The following is an 18,803-nucleotide window of genomic DNA, read 5'->3' on the forward strand; positions in this document are numbered from 1 at the left end:
ACACTTTATGTCTAGTGTCAGCCTCCTAGTGGCAGCTGGGCATATACCCATGGTGCTGTGTCTCCAATGCCATTCACAAGAAATTGGCTACTTTTTCCTTTTCGACATCCCTGCCACTTTTACGAAAAGTGGTCTGGTGCGGGAGGAGGTGGGCCATGGGTGGGACCTCCATTGAACAACTAATTTAACAACAGTTAATAGTGAATAGTTATGCACATTGACTTTTCCTGTTATTTTGTCCTATTTGTTGTTTGCTTCACAATAATAATAATAATAATAAAAAAAACATTTTCAAAGTTGTGGGCATGTCCTGTAAGTTAAATGATACAACCTGGAATTAACATGGATTGTTTTGAGGATTTGCGAGGCACCAAAATACAACAAAAGTCAAGGGGGGGGGTGAATACTTTTACAAGGCACTGTACATTGCACCCAACATTATTAAGAGGGGATTCTCATGTAGGGGAAGTGCTTGGAACAATTTTTGAAATATGCTTTATAAAGTGATTTTGTTCAATTTTATTAAAAAAAAAACACAGTCTCTGAAGTCGTCCCTCAGCAACTTTCTAAACGAGCATTCTTTTCTGCCAGAATGAACAGTGTTCAAGGTGATCGGGAACAGGATATGTAAAAGACCAGTCTACAGCGTTCATCCTGCGCTGTACACAAAGGATGGCCGACGGCTCCATGCAGAGGCAGGCTCTGGCTCCTTGCTACACACCAATATAAATGTCCATATATACTGTTAAATTATTTCTTCAGAAAGCAGTATCTGTGGATCACTGCAGCTGGGTAATGGATTCAGGTGCTCTTGGTTTATGTGACCCACCCAGTCACAGAAAAAGAGTTACAAAATATAAATGATAAACCAGGCACTCAACTATGGAGTAAATTGATCAGTATTATTTATTCCCACACTAGTAAAATACAATATATACCTATAAAATACAATAAAATCACTTCAGTACATTAAACAAATAGCGGCAATAGTAGACATAAATTCTAAAATCACTCTAAAATCACTTATAGTAGCACTGGTGGGCATATATTCTGAGATCGCAGATAAAGCTTAAAATACTATAGTCATTGATCCAATCTAGGAAAAACGCAATTCCGTACTTTGTAACAAAGTCTTATAGGCACTCCTCAGTCTTGAGTCGGTAATAGCAAAGTGCAATTTGTGCACAACGGTGGCGTCCCACCTAGTCGAGCCACTATGTTGCTTTACCTTGCGTGTGTCTTCTTATCCTGCGTCCGGACCTGAAAAGGGTATGCTGTCGGCACGACGTCACCTGGATATCCACTCACGAAAACTATGTTTGTGGCCTTGTTTGCAGGGATTCCTCCGGTGTTCGTCGCTTTCAGCTGTTCAATTTCAACGGGTCCAGGGAAGCTACTGTTCCAGCATGCCGGTACAAGGTATTAAACCATACGCGTTTCGGGGTTCTCTGGATGACCCCTTCCTCAGTGGTAACCACTGAGGAAGGGGTCATCCAGAGAACCCCGAAACGCGTATGGTTTAATACCTTGTACCGGCATGCTGGAACAGTAGCTTCCCTGGACCCGTTGAAATTGAACAGCTGAAAGCGACGAACACCGGAGGAATCCCTGCAAACAAGGCCACAAACATAGTTTTCGTGAGTGGATATCCAGGTGACGTCGTGCCGACAGCATACCCTTTTCAGGTCCGGACGCAGGATAAGAAGACACACGCAAGGTAAAGCAACATAGTTGCTCAACTAGGTGGGACGCCACCGTTGTGCACAAATTGCACTTTGCTATTACCGACTCAAGACTGAGGAGTGCCTATAAGACTTTGTTACAAAGTACGGAATTGCGTTTTTCCTAGATTGGATCAATGACTATAGTATTTTAAGCTTTATCTGCGATCTCAGAATATATGCCCACCAGTGCTACTATAAGTGATTTTAGAGTGATTTTAGAATTTATGTCTACTATTGCCGCTATTTGTTTAATGTACTGAAGTGATTTTATAGGTATATATTGTATTTTACTAGTGTGGGAATAAATAATACTGATCAATTTACTCCATAGTTGAGTGCCTGGTTTATCATTTATATTTTAAATTATTTCTTGCCATCTCCCTGTCTATTATATCTCTCTCCAGCAAGCTCACTAACAAGCCGCCAGGGAGAGAGAGGAAAGACGGGCAGTCAGTATAATAGCCAGGGAGACAGAGAGGAACAATTTTACAGTACATAGGAACAGAATTGAGATTTTATATATATAGATCTATATATATATATATATATATATATATATATATATATATATATATATATATATATATGTAACTGCCCCTATATACTGTAAAACTATTCCTCTCTGTCTCCTTGCCTATTATACTGACTGTCAGCGCTAATCATGGGCAGCGTATGTCTCTTGGATCTTCCCGCCACATCCACTAACACACTAACTATTTAGCCGTGGGAAGCCCCAGGGGGACAAAGAAGAGATACGTGGTCATCAAACCAGAGATACAGCCTTGAGAAATCAGGTCAGAAGTGAAAGCTGCAGGTTTATGCAATGCTCACTGGGACACCTTTCTGACAACTGTATTTCGGGCTTAGATTTTCAGCTTTAATGGGAGTCTGTCACCACATTTGAGCATATTAGACTGATCAAATGGCGTTATATGTGCCACCGAGAACTTAAAAACTGTACCTTTGTTGTATCTAATGGAGTTTTCTTTCAGCCAAAAATTAACTTTTAAGATTCTGTAAATGCGCCCTCTCAAGTGCCCAGGGCGGCGTCTCAATCGTCCGAGCCCCAGGCAGCACCTCCTCAACGGCTCATAACCCCGCCCTCCGTGTGCCTCTGCCCGCCCGTTTACTCTCCTCCTCTCTCCCTTTCCACTGCGCCCGCTACGAATTTAACCGCGCAGCCGCAGTGGAAAAGGAGAGAGGAGGAGAGTAAACGGGCGGGCAGAGGCACACGGAGGGCGGGGTTATGAGCCGTTGAGGAGGTGCTGCCTGGGGCTCGGACGATTGAGACGCCGCCCTGGGCACTTGAGAGGGCGCATTTACAGAATCTTAAAAGTTCATTTTTGGCTGAAAGAAAACTCCATTAGATACAACAAAGGTACCGTTTTTAAGTTCTCGTGGCACATAGAACGCTATTTGATCAGTCTAATATGCTCAAATGTGGTGACAGACTCCCTTTAAACTCTAGTTCAATTGTAACCTAAGAACGAGTCCTCAGACTCCCAGTCTGCAGCTATACAGTCCAAACACAGGTCGTATGTCCTTTTCTGCCAGAATGAACTGTGTTTAAGGTGATCGGGAACAGGATATGTAAAAGACGACGTCCTCACCTCATCATCCGAGAGGCACTGTTCGGGTGGTGGTGGTGGAGCATATTCATATTCCCAACAAGTCTTCTTCTCAGTTACAGTCTCTGCTTCTTCCCCCTCCTTTGTCTCAACTTCCTGGGTTAATTCTCTGTGCTTCTTCCTGCGTTTTCGGCGTGCACTGCGCCAAACTGACAGGACATTTTTCCCAGGTCCAAAAAGTCGAAGAAAGCGTAAAACCTGAGCAAAGTAAAAACTGCTGATTAAAACAATTAATTTTACGATAAGCACAGTTTACCAATTATGTGGCTATTTTCTATGAATCTTGTGTGTCACTGCAATCTCGTAATAAGCTGATGATCGCTGGCTGCCCTGTATGGGCTAGAGCTGATAGGCAGTGATGGTCAGTTCGCAGTGTTCGCCAGCGAACACATGCGGGCTGCCATCTTTAGTAAGGTAGACTCACCTGTCCAGTGATGCACAGTTAAGTCCTTACCTGTGCCGGGAGCCGGTCTGAAATCAAATGCAGTCACCGGGAGCAGGCAGTTCCGAAAACAGCCCGATGAAGGCCCTCGGCAGCTGTTCTCGGAACTGCCTGCTCCCGATGACTGCATTTAATTTCAGACCGGCTCCCGACACAGGCTCAGGTAAGGGCTTACCTGTGCATCGCCGGACGGGTGAGTCTACTTTACTAAAGATCGCAGCCCGCACGAGTTCGCTGGCGAACACTGCAAACTGACCATCACTGCTGATAGGTTATATACAGATCAGCTCTGTATTTTCTCACGTCTGAAGGTCAGTATAAAGTACATCCACACAGGATGTATTCTGCAGCAGAAAATCTACCGCAGATTGTGGTGCAGACACTTGTCAAAATGCACGAGTAACCTGAAGGTTTTGTCACTATGCATTGGACTAATATCCGCACCACAACTCAATTTCCACACGGATTAGTGAATTTTTATGCCGTTATAGGGATGAGATTTAAGTCTCATCCACTTTGATGCTACTGTAAAATTCTGCAGCATTTCCACTGTGGAAAGTCTGCAGCATTTATGCCCTGAATTGAGACAACCCACTAAACATCTAAAAATTGAGTATGGCTAGGATTAAAAGATCAGATTTAATAATGCTGTGCGCCACTGTGATAAATTTGGCACATTTTCTGCATACCAGTCTAGCTGACTAAATTTAAAAGGGTTGGGTCAACTGGCGCTTTGATGACATATCGCTAGGATATGCCACCAAAGTAGTTCATGGTGTGCTTTCCATTCATTGCTATGCGAGTTCCAAAAAAATCAAATAAAATTCAGTCTCATGCAAATGAATGGAAAGTGCACTGTGCAATCATAGCCAAAACTCCACTTCTAATCGCTCCCCACTTAATTTAGGGGTCCTGTTCTGGAGATGGGGGAGGGTGCTAGAGGTGGGACCCACACCTATCTGACATGGGTGGCACAGCCTAGCAATATTCCACCAAAGTCTCAGATGAGACAACCCCTTTAAGAAGGTAATAATAAATCTCCCTATTGTATCCAAAAGAGCACAAAAGTTATCAGAAAATACACAAAAAGTTATTTGTATAATAGGAAGAGGGTTATAGAGAGCTTCCAACCTGGTGCTATACACACAGCAGCAACACGACATCATTAAAATGAGGATCCCCTACCACCTAAAAAAAATATTATTGTCTTTTATATCCTTCTTTCTGATTTTTTTCCTCAACATTCAAAAATGTTAGTTATTCCCATGCCAAGTTTGTAAGGCAAACCCAGTAGAAGATAACAAGTACCTTGCCAGGTCTAAATTCTGGGAAAAGCTCGGTGACACTAGGAAGAGGTTTGGTGTCATCTCGCTGCATTATTCCAGCAAGCGGTAAAGTCAACTTTCGCTCTTTCCCCTCACTTTGTCCACGCTCTTGAGGGCCAATCTCAGACTCAGAATCCGAAGAACTGCTGAAGTCCACCTTTTCCAAGGAAGCGGAGGATGGAGCAATGATGGAAGGGAGTATGATTCCATCACCTTCTTCAGAGTCTGTAGAAAACAAGGACAACTTTCTTTTCAGGGCACAGTCCATGGTGCGAATTGGTGAGGAAATCAACCTTATAGTTAATAATGATATGTTTGCCTTTGCGCAGTCAGCAATCAGTTACCCAATCTGTTCACATTATTATGTCTTGTCATAACTGGTTTTTTTGCACATAGCTGCTAACATTGAAATAAAACATAATTTTTGCATAAATCTGTAGTACCGTACATGTGAATAATTTGCTAAATATCCTGAGATGCGGCATTTTTTCCTGCCCAGGAGTCTCCACTGTCTATTTCCCTACTCTCTACAAATCTTCAAATAACAATTTAGGCCACAAATGATTACATAGAAAGGATGGGTGCAGCTTGCTGTCAAAGGGAATGGAAGTAGGAAGATATCCGATTATATCTGCTAGCTGTGTAGGCAGCAGTAAACTACACTAAGCTGTCTTCCAGGAACAGCACCACACCTGTCCTTAGGCTGTATCCGGTATTGCAGTTCAGCTTCCTGAAAGTGCATGAAGCTGAACGGATAGACCACACTCGGTGTCTGTAAGAAAGCAGCCACGTTTCTTATTCTGGACAATCCCTTTAACGCATTTACAAGAATTCAGGAGCTTAGTGATATTATTAAAGGGGTTCTCCAGGCTTTTAACATTGATAACCTATCCTCAGGATAAGTAATCAATATCAGATAGGCGGGGCCCGACAACCCAGCCAATCAGCTGTATGAAGGGAATGAGTGTGCTATGCGTGCCAGAAACGAAACTCCATCAACAGTCGTGACAGCACCCCTGCTCAGCCTGGCGTGGCGCGTCTCGTAGTCTAGCCACGGAACGTGCAGTGAAAAGGCATGACTACATTGGACTGACATGGCAGTCACTAGTTAAGTCATGAGAGGTAGTTGTAGATACGGGTAGTACACACAGGACCAAAGGGTAGGAGTTCGAAAAAACGTCACAGCCCAACAGTCGTTCCGGAACAGGGCTTGGAAGAAAAAAAACACAGAACCAATACCCTGCATCAACATAGATGAGGGGAAGTAGTAACGTAGGAGCTACCAAGGTTTGCAGAGTGGCTGTGAACCCTGAGCCAGAAAAGGAAAAGGAAAAAGAAAATCGGAAGAAAAAATGGCAATGCGAAGTCCATTCCCCTATCTGAGACTAGCACTACACCGAAGTAGCCACCGGATGATAGTGACGGTGCCACACTCCGCCTAAGGAGGGGGCCATGCAGTGTATGCCACCGAATCTAGCGATAGAAGAATTTGTCACCTGACGAAGGAGCCGTGTAGGAGGAACCAGAGTATGTAATGGCTACTCCAGGACCTCCCGTACTGTACATTACGTGCCATGGTGTACGCACTACATATTGTTGAAGACCCATATTAGAAAGAGGTTGCCATACACATCCCCTAAAACGGCACCAAGGACAAGACACAACGTGGAAACAGCCACAGTATCCCCGGCGGCACTGAAATACCATGAGAAGAAGAGTACAGGGCACCAGCGTGTATCGATACTCGCTACGCTCCACTTGTAAAAGAAGCCAAGACAACTATAACCGTGGGGTAGTTGAAGTGCAACATCCAAGATGTGTACTCATTCCCCACCCACGGTAGTGGATCACTCGTGGAAAGGGCAATGTTGCAATTATCCCACCATTTAAAGGGGGTAATGCTTACGGCAAGCACTACACTAGTGGTAGTGCAAATACTCCATCATGAGGGTGGTGATGCAGTAATGCATCTAGCAGGAACTGAATCCAAGTAGAGAGAGTACGCCTCTTAGGGAAAGGGCAAGGCATAAGAAGAGTCCCATATCCATACCCCACCTACGTAAAGGGGTAATACTTACAGTAAACACTGAACCAGGGACAATGCCATAGCGCCACCTATGCAAGAGGCTAATGCCTACCATAAGTACTGTCCCCAGTGGGAAAAACAGCTCCCCCACCTAAAAGGGGAAACACCTACTGCCGGCACTGAAACCGTGCTAGGGTGGTTAGACCCCAATAGAGAAAGGTAACAACCAAGGGAGTACTGCATTCAGTAGCAGTGCAAATACTCTGCCTGAGGAAGGTGGTAATGCATACGACAAGTACTGCTGTCTACCTCGAACGCCATCTTGGAAGATCGCACGGGAATCACGGCAGAGACCGAACAACTGATCCCCCCTTCAGACCGAACCTCTCCAGGGAGGGAGGGTGCGTCTGAGTGTGACCCTAGGGAGGAAGGGTGGGGGTGTGGAGGTGACCGAGGAGGAATATATCCCGCTCTGGCCCACTATGTGAAATCCTGCCTCACAAGAATGCGCCCATGGCAGCGGAGACTGCGCCGATGCAATCCATCAACCAAATTACTTTGGGTGGAATGGCAACGTCTAGAGGCCCACTCACCGGATTGCGCAGGCGGAGGTACATCAAACAAAAGACCCCAGAGGGTGAATTGGGAATTTTCAGAGGTCCTCCATTAGGTTGCACCGGCAGTTCTTCAATCAAACGACCTCGGAGGGTGGATTGAGAAAGTCCGGAGATCCACCATTGGATTATGCCGGCGGTGCATATCCCAACAAACGACCCAGGAGGGCGATTGGAAAGATCCGGAGATCCACCATTGGATTGCGCAGGCAGCGCTTTATCAACCAAACTGACCCCGGAGGGTGATTGGGAAGGTCCGGATGTCCAGTATTGGATTGCACAGGTGGTGCTCATCAACCAAACAACCCCTGAGGGTGATTGGGAAGGTCCGGATGTACACAGTCGGATTGCGCTTATGGTGTCTATCAACCAAACTACTCCGGAGGGCAAGTGGGAAGGTCCGGATGTACACTGTTGGATTGCCCAGGCAGCGCATGGCAACCACACGGCCCCAGAGGGTGAGTGGAAAGACAGAGAGATCTAACATTGGATTGCGCAGGCAGCGCTTGTTAACCGAAGCGACCTGGAGGGTCTGTATTGGAATGCATTGGCTGTATGAGTAATACAGTGTGTATTACTCATACAGCTTCCGGCCTGTGAGATCCTGCGGGCTGAATCTGACAGGCTCGTCACCGGAAGGCAGCGCCAATGCCTAAGGAAGGCATCGCGCTGCCTTCCATGCCCTCGGGTCCCCCCTACAGCCGCATGGGGACCCGATGGCACCACCGCCCGCCGCCGCAACCTACAGTAAAAGCCACAAACCGCAGGTCTGAATTGACCTGCGGTTTGCAGCGATCTCGGCGAGCACCTTGTTCCGATCACCGCCCACCGGTGATCTGAAATACACATGATGTACTGGTACGTCATGTGTCCTTAAGTACCGTGACAACATGCCGTACCGGTACATCATGTATCCGGAAGAGGTTAAAAGCCTGGAGAACCCCTTTAAGAGAAATCAAATAATTGTGTTCATAGACCATTTATTCACTTATATAGACTTTAGCATCAGGCTGTCCCCAATGGCGCTCACAATCTAAGTTCCCTATCAGTACGTCTTTTAAGTGTGGGAGGAAACCGGAGAAAACTCACGCAAACACAGGGAGAACATGCAAACTCCATGCAAATGTTGTCCTTGGTTGGATTCAAATCTTGGAGTCCAACGCTGCAAGGCACCAGTGCTAACCACTGAGCCCATAATTGCAAACATCACATAGAAAGAGCCTGTGAATTCAGGTGTAAATACAGTTAACCTGTGTATAATTTGGCCCTCCACAGGTCACACTCAAGGTGGTCTGGAAAGCTGACATATGAGAGTTGTTTGGTGAAGTTTAAAGGGTTTCTGTCACCTGAAAAATGAGTATTGAGCTGGCTGACATCAGCGATGTGCTAATGTCAGCTGAATATAACTATATTACTGCCATCTCACTGCCTGAAGCTTTTATTGAGAAAAACAAACTTTTATAATATGCTAATTAGCCTCTAGGTGCAGGGGGGGGGTGTTGCACCTGCTCCTAGAGGCTCCGTTTGCCCACCTCTTTTCACTCGCTTCTTCTCTTGATTGACAGGGCCAGAGCAGCGCTGCTCTCCTCCCGCCGGCCGTGTCTGCAGTGTAAATCTCGCGCCGTTCGGCGCAGGTGCAGTGAGGGAAAAACGATCAGCGGCTGCTGTCTTCCTCACTTCGCCTGCGCCGAAAGAGGTGGGCAAACGGAGCCTCTAGGAGCAGTTTCAATGCCCCCACCCCGGCTCCTAGAGGCTTATTAGCATATTATACAAGTTCACTTTTCTCAATAACGGCGGCAGGCAGTGAGATGTCACCAATATAGTTATGTTCAGCTGACATTAGCACATCGCTAATGTCAGCCACTTAATATCCATTTTTCAGGTGACAGAAACCCTTTAAAGAAGATCTGTCATCAGACTTTGCTGCCATATATAAAAGGCAGCAATCAGAGAATACACGAGAAACATAGTTAAAGAGGACCTTTCATAGGTCCAGACACAAAACAAATAGGGGGTTGTGTAGGGCATAGTGCAGGCATGTAAGATCACTTACTAGCTTATCTGTCTGCTGCTCCGTTCCCACCTTTTACTTCTCCCGCCTGGTATGCTAACGAATACCATCGGTACAGGGAGGAGGAGACTACCCCATTTCTCAATGGGCGTCTCCTTCCTGACTGTGAGCTGTCCAATCACAAAGGAGAGTGTCACAGCCAGGGAGAAAAAAACAACAACTCACCTTCTCCCTGGCTGTGACGCTCTCCACTGTGATTGGACAGCGCTACAGCCAGGGAGGAGGAGACGCCCATTGAGAAACAGGGCAGTCACCTCCTCCCTGTACTGACGATATTAATTTGCATACCAGGAACGGAGCGCCGGACAGATAAGCTAGTAAGTGATCTTACATGCCTGCACTATGCCCTACACAACCCCTACTTATTTCATAATGTCTGGACCCATGAAAGGTCTTCTTTAAGTCTGGTGTATTCATGAAGAGAGAGAGCTCCCCCTGCCCCATCCTGACGGCTGCTGTGTATGCAGATATACAGCAGTCAGATGTCAATCACAGCGGAGAGGGGCGCTCCCCTCATGAATACACTGGAGTATTCTTTGATCGCTTCTATTAGCCAAATGGCACAGTGTGTGATTTTGGCTAATATGAGAGAGGACATGTTCCCATACTATGCTGTCGTCATGCATATGGCAGCACAGTCTGATGGCAGATTCTCTTTAAAGGGAGTCTGTCACCAGATTGTGACCTTATAGACCGCTTACATAGCGTTCTAGCATAGCAGTCTATGATTCTAATGGTACCTTTGATGTTTTCTTGTGAAGTTCCCCCAAGACATAAACTGACTTTTATTCATATGTAAATTAGGGCTCGCAAGTGCCCAGGGGTGGCTCTCATCTCATTGGTGCCCAGGCTGTTCTGCCTCTTTTTGTCATATCCCCGCCCCGCTCTTTCTTTGCGTCCTCCTTCTCTGCAGCTAGATCCGGCGCCTGCGCTATCCATGGCTTGGCCGGGGCATGCGCACTGCGATACCCATTGTGGGTGTCTCTGGTCCGCCTCCTCGCCGTTGGCCGGCGCATGCGCAGTAGCTACTGCGATGCCGTGCCCACAATGGGCATCGCAGTGCGCATGCCCCGGCCAAGCAATGGATAGTGCAGGCGTAGGATCTCGCTGCAGAGAAGGAGGACGCAAAGGAAGAGCGGGGCGGGCAGAGGAAGAGGCTGGGGTGGGTATACGACGAAAAGAAGCAGAACAGCCTTGGGGGAACTTCACAAGAAAACATCAAAGGTACCATTAGAATCATAGACTGCTATGCTAGAGCGCTATGTAAGCGGTTCTAGAAGGTCAAAATCTGGTGACAGACTCCCTTTAAATATAAACATCTCACCCATGCTCTCAAGATCACTTACTTATTGGTACTACTCCTTTTTCCTCCTCTTTCTTACATGTCACTGGGGGGGGAGGTGGCGGCGGCATCAGCTTAGAATCAATATCTTCACAGTCTGCATCATAGTCGTCATCATCATCATCATCTGAACGGAACAGAAAATCGGTTACAACAAATCCTCAACCAGCCAATGTCCTTATCTGCACATCACCCTGGATGATATTTACCTGCTCTTCGAGAGAGATGGAGATTTCCCATGGCTTGCCTATATTTTCGAGACTCATCTTCTGCCACTTCATTGATATCAGAGTAGTCGATGGCATCGTCAGTACTCTTAACCCAACCTAGTCGACAGAGACAGCGAAATACAGAACTTAATAAGTGAACACAGAAAAATGATACATGTAGAGCATTGCCATGAGGGACCACTACTAAGGTTTCGTTCCCAGTTGCCTTGGTAACCCGGTAGCCTGATCAGACAGAGGATCAGGCTACCGGAGCTCACCACATACCATGTACTGCCGAATACCCATTGACTATTGCATGTGGTGTTTTTTTTGTCCGGCCAACAAGCCGCCATTTATTCTGGGACAGGCAACTGAGAATGACCATTGTATGCATGGTCACATGCTGGAGGCTACTGGGAGATTGCTGCGAGTCGGACTTTGCGCTCCTGTAATTCGCCCACTGGCTCCTGGTATTGCCCATACGGCACAGGCAGGTTTAGTAGGTCCCAAGCTACTTGAGAAACTTTGGCACGGTGATCCGGCTCAGACATGTCCTCCAAGCAGGATATGTTGGCTAATCTCTAAATTTTACACCAGTACGAGGGTTAGTAAGACCGTAGAGTGCACCTGTCTTTGTTATTGTTATAGTATTTTTACTGTGGGATTGACATTAGCAGCGGACCACAAGTGCAGGATCTGCCCCCCCCCCCCCCCCCGTATAGATGCGCCACTGCATATGGGGTTGTGCACTTCCTGCTTTTTAATACCACGCCAATCTGTAGTTTGTAAACTGAGAATGAAGCCTAACCTCTCCCTCCAACTGAGGTCAAACATTGCATATTTTACTATATGATCGTAGCTACGGCAATCTGCTCCTTCCATGGATATCAATGAAAACATTAATAGAAGAAATCTGCACTTCTAGAATCCAAGTGAAAATGGACAGGGTATGGAAGCGGTAGTTTATCTTTCTATGTGGGTGAATGACCAAGGTCTGTAGAACTTCCAAAATGGCTGACAAAAATTGCAGCTTTCTATCTGCACTTCTATTAAGTACAAATGTTGTGCTAAACATAAACCTTATACTACACAGAATGTCTTTACCATCTTCATCCAAGTTCACCCCGTCAGTTTCTGCGGCCTCGTCTACACTGGATGTGATTTCTGTAATAAGATTCCCAAGGCCAAGAGCCCCCAACCCTGCAAGGTGCTTCTTTGACTCCTATAAAAAAAAAAAAGAAAAAAAAAAAGAAACAGAAATGTTAAAGATTTTTGATCCAAATTAAAGGCTAAGAAACCTATATACAGCCCAAAATCTAAGTCCAGGACCCACCCCTAACTATATCATGAGAACCAACCAAAGGAAATGGGTCAATTAGGTACAAAAACACATATAATACTGAGGTAATCAAAAGATAATTTTATTGAGAATCACAAAAGGACATAATTGGCACAAGTCACAAAAACACATTTAACACAGGTCACAATACATAAAAATATTAAAAACCAAGAGGACCGATGGTGGACTGTTTGTATATATTTGTAAAGTGCAAAAATTATGATTGGTCACTAGTAAAAAAGGTTTATTCAACCAAACCACTATGGCTCGAAAATACATAGTACAAAAAAAACTATATATATATATATATATATATATATATATATATATATATATATATATATATATATATATATATATATATATATATATATATATATATATATATATATACACACACACACACACACACACCAGACACCTAAACATGTGGGTGAAGATACACACCACAAGGGCTGACTGAGGCAATAGAGCAGCAAAAATGTAATAGGCACATAGAAAATACTAACCAACACACGACCACCACCAGTCCACTCCCCAACGCACATTTCGCGCTAGTTTTTTCAAGGGGTACTGGCTGATGTGGTGAGGATGGTCTCTTAAATAGGTGGAATGGCTATACCGTGTTTTCTGATAGGTTTGGTCTGATTACCTTACTAATGTTATTGGCTGGCCTGTCCGTTACACCCCACCTGGATTAAAGGGTACCTAGCATTTTCACGAGCTTCTGCAATGTCAGAAGTTTTGATTGGTGGGGGTCCAGGTGCAGCTGGTGGAGTGCTGCGCCAGTTCATTTCTGTGCACCTCTGCGCAGCATTGCTCAGACAGTGGAGCCAGCAGTGTCTATGGACTTTCTAGGAACCCCTGCACAGCGGTCTTCTGGCCAGTTCCCAGCATATTTCCCGGGCAGCGGCCGGATCTCCGCCGGCCCCCATTATAGTTGATGGGGCTGGATGCAATAGCGGAATGCAGAAAGATCCGGCAGGCTGAAACTAGCAAGCCGGGCAAAAATGAAAGAGCACAGCGAGCCGCGGAGCCCCTCTGCCCCTTCATTATAGTAATCCATGGGGGTCTAAGCACCCAAATCCAACTGATCAAAACTTCTGACCATTACACTATGATATGTCAGAGGATTGGGAAAATCATAGGTATCCTTTAATGTTATAAAGGAGGCGCCCCGGGGATCATATTGTTAGCTATTATTCTGCATGGATGAGGGATTGTACAGTCCTAAGCTGACATCATGAGGCTGACGCTGCTCTCATCCCTCTGTGATCCCGTTATGCCCTTATACACTTCCAACAGGTTGTGTAAGCGGGGTCCTCCTATAAAGGGCATCTGTCAGCAGATTTGTACATATGACACTGGCTGACCTGTGACATGTGCACTTGGCAGCTGCAGACATCTGTGTTGGTCTTGTGTTCATTGCTGTGAAAAATTAAGTTTTAATATATGCAAATGAGCCCCTAGGAGCAACGGAGGCGTTGCCTTTACACCTAGAGGCTCTACTCTCTGAAACTGCCCCCAACTTTGATTGACTCTAGAAGTAAGGGTCAGGCGTGAGAGGATGCTTTATCCAAAGTCGTTCGTTCAACACTTCAGAATAAGGCTACATATGCACACCACCCTTTGTGTGTTTTGCGGCCCGCAAATTGCGGATCCGCAAAACACAGATGGCGTCCGTGTGCGTTCCGTAATTTTGGGAACGGCACAGACAACCATTAATATAACTGCCTGTTCTTGTCCACAAAACGGACAAGAACAGGACAGGTTATATTTTTTTTGCGGGCCCACGGAACGGAGCAACGGATGCAGACAGGACACGGTGTGCTAGCCGCATCTTTTGCGGCCCCATTGAAGTAAATGGGTCCGCATCCGAGCCGCAAAAACTGTGGCTCTGATGCGACCAAAACAACGGTCATGTGCATTAGGCCTAATACTGTACGGAGATCCGTCTCTGTACAGTATTAGAATGTATGGGCTCTGATAAGCCGAAGTTAGTTATTCACGAAGCCGCGCGTGACTTCGTTGAATAATTTTAGTAGTTGATATTTAAAGTGGAAAACCACTTTAAAACCTGAAACCAAACTCGGCATCGGTTCTGAGGTACTAGTCAGAACCGAAGCGGAGTTCGGTTTCAAGTTTTAACGTGTTTTTCCACTTTAAAAATCAACTACCGAATTTATTCAACGAAGTCACGTGCAATTCAGTGAATAACTGACTTCGGCTCATCAGAGCCCATACATTCTAATACTGTACAGAGACGGATCTCCGTACAGTTTTATTCCGAAGTTTTGAACAAAGTGACTTTGGATGAAGCTTCCGAAGCTCGCTTCGCTCAACACTAGTGATCACGTTTACACTGTCTGGTCCTGTCAATCAACATGCAAAGGGTGCAGCAGTTGCAGAGAGAGCTGAGCCTTTAAGTGTAATGGCAACTCCCCTGTTGCTCCTAGGGGCTTATTTGCATATATTAAAACTTCATTTTTCTCAGCCATGCAGTATCATAGTTTAACCTCTATTCAGGTGCTCAGCACAGGTAACCATCGCCCTGCTGATCGATCTGAATGATGGTGTTGTGACAGTGGCCAAATAAATAAATTAATGAGCTTCTCTAATGAAGGGCTGTAAGTGAAGTGACAGATCTGGACCATGTTCACACTGACTTTCTGGCAGTTTTAGTTAAAACAGTTGATCAAGACTGATCAGTCACATAAATGGCGGAAAAGTTGCATCAGTCCAAAGCAATCAAAAGGCATAGAGTACGGCAAAAACACCAGTGCAGACAAGCCCTTCTCTGCCATTCTTATACAGCTGTGAGGAGATAATGTAAAGGAGCGTTTTATAATGCACATCAACCCAGACTGCGGGCACAGCCACGTCGCTATAGACAGATGGCTGCGGGCACAGCCACGTCGCTATAGACAGATGGCTGCGGGCACAGCCACGTCGCTATAGACAGATGGCTGCGGGCACAGCCACGTCGCTATAGACAGATGGCTGCGGGCACAGCCACGTCGCTATAGACAGATGGCTGCGGGCACAGCCACGTCGCTATAGACAGATGGCTGCGGGCACAGCCACGTCGCTATAGACAGATGGCTGCGGGCACAGCCACGTCGCTATAGACAGGTGCAGGCACAGCCACGTCGCTATAGACAGGTGCAGGCACAGCCACGTCGCTATAGACAGGTGCAGGCACAGCCACGTCGCTATAGACAGGTGCAGGCACAGCCACGTCGCTATAGACAGGTGCAGGCACAGCCACGTCGCTATAGACAGGTGCAGGCACAGCCACGTCGCTATAGACAGGTGCAGGCACAGCCACGTCGCTATAGACAGGTGCAGGCACAGCCACGTCGCTATAGACAGGTGCAGGCACAGCCACGTCGCTATAGACAGGTGCAGGCACAGCCACGTCGCTATAGACAGGTGCAGGCACAGCCACGTCGCTATAGACAGGTGCAGGCACAGCCACGTCGCTATAGACAGGTGCAGGCACAGCCACGTCGCTATAGACAGGTGCAGGCACAGCCACGTCGCTATAGACAGGTGCAGGCACAGCCACGTCGCTATAGACAGGTGCAGGCACAGCCACGTCGCTATAGACAGGTGCAGGCACAGCCACGTCGCTATAGACAGGTGCAGGCACAGCCACGTCGCTATAGATAGGTGCAGGCACAGCCACGTCGCTATAGATAGGTGCAGGCACAGCCACGTCGCTATAGATAGGTGCAGGCACAGCCACGTCGCTATAGATAGGTGCAGGCACAGCCACGTCGCTATAGACAGGTGCAGGCACAGCCACGTCGCTATAGACAGGTGCAGGCACAGCCACGTCGCTATAGATAGGTGCAGGCACAGCCACGTCGCTATAGATAGGTGCAGGCACAGCCACGTCGCTATAGATAGGTGCAGGCACAGCCACGTCGCTATAGATAGGTGCAGGCACAGCCACGTCGCTATAGACAGGTGCAGGCACAGCCACGTCGCTATAGACAGGTGCAGGCACAGCCACGTCGCTATAGACAGGTGCAGGCACAGCCACGTCGCTATAGATAGGTGCAGGCACAGCCACGTCGCTATAGATAGGTGCAGGCACAGCCACGTCGCTATAGATAGGTGCAGGCACAGCCACGTCGCTATAGATAGGTGCAGGTGCAGGCACAGCCACGTCGCTATAGACAGGTGCAGGCGCAGCCACAGCCACGTCGCTATAGACAGGTGCAGGCGCAGCCACGTCGCTATAGACAGATGCAGGCACAGCCACGTCGCTATAGACAGATGGTTGCAGGCACAGCCACGTCGCTATAGATAGGTGCAGGCACAGCAAAGACACTGACAACAGGGAAGGCAGTCACCGCAATGGCTGCAAAACACTGGGATGTCACCAGTTACTATGGACAACCCATGTCACCTGCACTGTGAGAGAAAGCAATGTAAGGAGCATCCCTCAGAGAATATCAGCTACACCCTGAGCTATATACATTACTGCACTGGCTCTAAGTATAGACAAGAGATGTGCACTACAATAACCAGCAAGCACAGGTCATCCTCAGTCCCCTATGACAACATTACAGGGTCCGGGGTCTGTGCGCTCCCACATCTGATCCCTCTGGCCCTTCACCTTGTCCAGCACCGAGTCACCCTCCAGCTGTCCGTCCTCATTGATATTCCCGAACAGAAAGCCTGTGATTGAAAACGGCCGCTCCTCATCACTTTCCGAGTCCGACATTGTAAGCCGGAAGTGAGCGCCACTTAACCGGAAGTGTCTCTGAAAAACTCAGGAAGTGGCCGGGGGTAAAGAAACGCGCTGGAACGCACGGACTTCCGTTTCCGGTGCTTTGGAAGCGGAGAGTGAGACGCTGTCTGTTAGTCTCCAAGAAGAATGGTGTATGAGAATGAGCGTGCAGTGGATGCAGTGAAGGGGCAGTAGCTGTATATGTAGTGACACCATGCAGCGTCTACTTGTGGTCCTCGCCAGCCCTGTTCTATAATAAGTAAATCTGAGGTGAAACTACAACTCCCAGAATGCTGAGCAAGACACAGGAAGTGTAATAGCGCTGTCTGTGTAATGGGGCAGCACTGCAGTGTGGCCTCAGTGAACTCCTACTCCATGGCCAGATGTTAGAAGGGAATAATACTACATAGCGTTGAGTGAACTTTCGTTTCCAAGTTCGGCGTACAAGGTTCGGGTTATCTAAGAATTCCGTTATGGATTCCGCTACCACGGACCATAACTCATGGTAGCGGAATTCTTAGCTAGGCCGAACCTTGTACGCCGAACTTAAAAACAGAACTTCGCTCATCCCTGATACTACATGGTAAAAATCACACTGTCTCCTGGATTTCACATACTGAGCTAATAACATCACCACATCAGTCTCCACGATTTACTAGTATTACTGCCTGTGTCTTTTATTCGGTCTAAAGAATCGGTTTTATTAATATGCAAAGTACCTCAATAAGGAGCCCAAGGGCACGTCCCTCCGGCAGTTGGAGCCCAGCCGCTCCCATTACTTTGGAGCCCAGCGGCGCCCCACTGCTAATTTATTCACTGCTCATCGCCGGTGTAATGTGTTTGTTGCGCCTGAAATCTCGAACATGCACCGTGGATACACAATCAGCGCTCGCGCTGTGTCCTGACATCAGCCTCAGAGAGCAAAGTGCTGGGCTCCGAAGTAATCGACACGGTGGGGCTCCAACTACCGGAGGGAGCCAGCCGAGTGCTCAGCTCGGTGCTCGGACTCCTTACAGTTGCCATGGGAGTGGAGGATGCTGAGGAGGTTAGTGCGGTCGGCTCCTCCCCGCCCCCCGTTGTTGTATAGACGAGGACGCAGCGCACGTCCTCGCTCCGTACTAACCGCAAGGCGCCGGCGGCACTGAGGAGGGAGAACGTGAAGCCGGCGCCTCGTGACAATAAAACTTTTGTTATTTTCGTTCTGTTTCTATAACGGAAGGACATACAGTTTCTTCTCAAAAAATTAGCATATTCTGATAAAGTTCATTATTTCCTGTAATGTACTGATAAACATTAGACTTTCATATATTTTAGATTCATTACACACAACTGAAGTAGTTCA

General features: G+C 47.0%; 1 protein-coding gene across 3 annotated transcripts in view; it reads right to left on the reverse strand.

Moving 5' to 3' along the window:
- Positions 1 to 17,477, reverse strand: part of TAF1 (TATA-box binding protein associated factor 1) — a 75,030-nt gene extending 57,553 nt beyond the window's left edge. For 2 of the 3 annotated variants that reach the window (XM_044305517.1, XM_044305516.1), the window contains exons 1-6: positions 17,348 to 17,477; positions 12,486 to 12,603; positions 11,382 to 11,498; positions 11,177 to 11,299; positions 5,103 to 5,344; positions 3,335 to 3,550 (exon numbers count right to left, since the gene is read on the reverse strand). In XM_044305517.1, the coding sequence (XP_044161452.1) occupies positions 3,335 to 3,550; positions 5,103 to 5,344; positions 11,177 to 11,299; positions 11,382 to 11,498; positions 12,486 to 12,603; positions 17,348 to 17,455 (924 nt within the window). In that variant the 5' untranslated portion in view covers positions 17,456 to 17,477. The remainder of the gene's footprint in view (positions 1 to 3,334; positions 3,551 to 5,102; positions 5,345 to 11,176; positions 11,300 to 11,381; positions 11,499 to 12,485; positions 12,604 to 17,347) is intronic. The other variant, XM_044305518.1, reaches the window with a different exon arrangement.
- Positions 17,478 to 18,803: the final 1,326 nt, after the last annotated feature.

This window comes from Bufo gargarizans, chromosome 9 (assembly GCF_014858855.1).
Source record: "Bufo gargarizans isolate SCDJY-AF-19 chromosome 9, ASM1485885v1, whole genome shotgun sequence".
Lineage (NCBI taxonomy): Eukaryota > Metazoa > Chordata > Amphibia > Anura > Bufonidae > Bufo > Bufo gargarizans.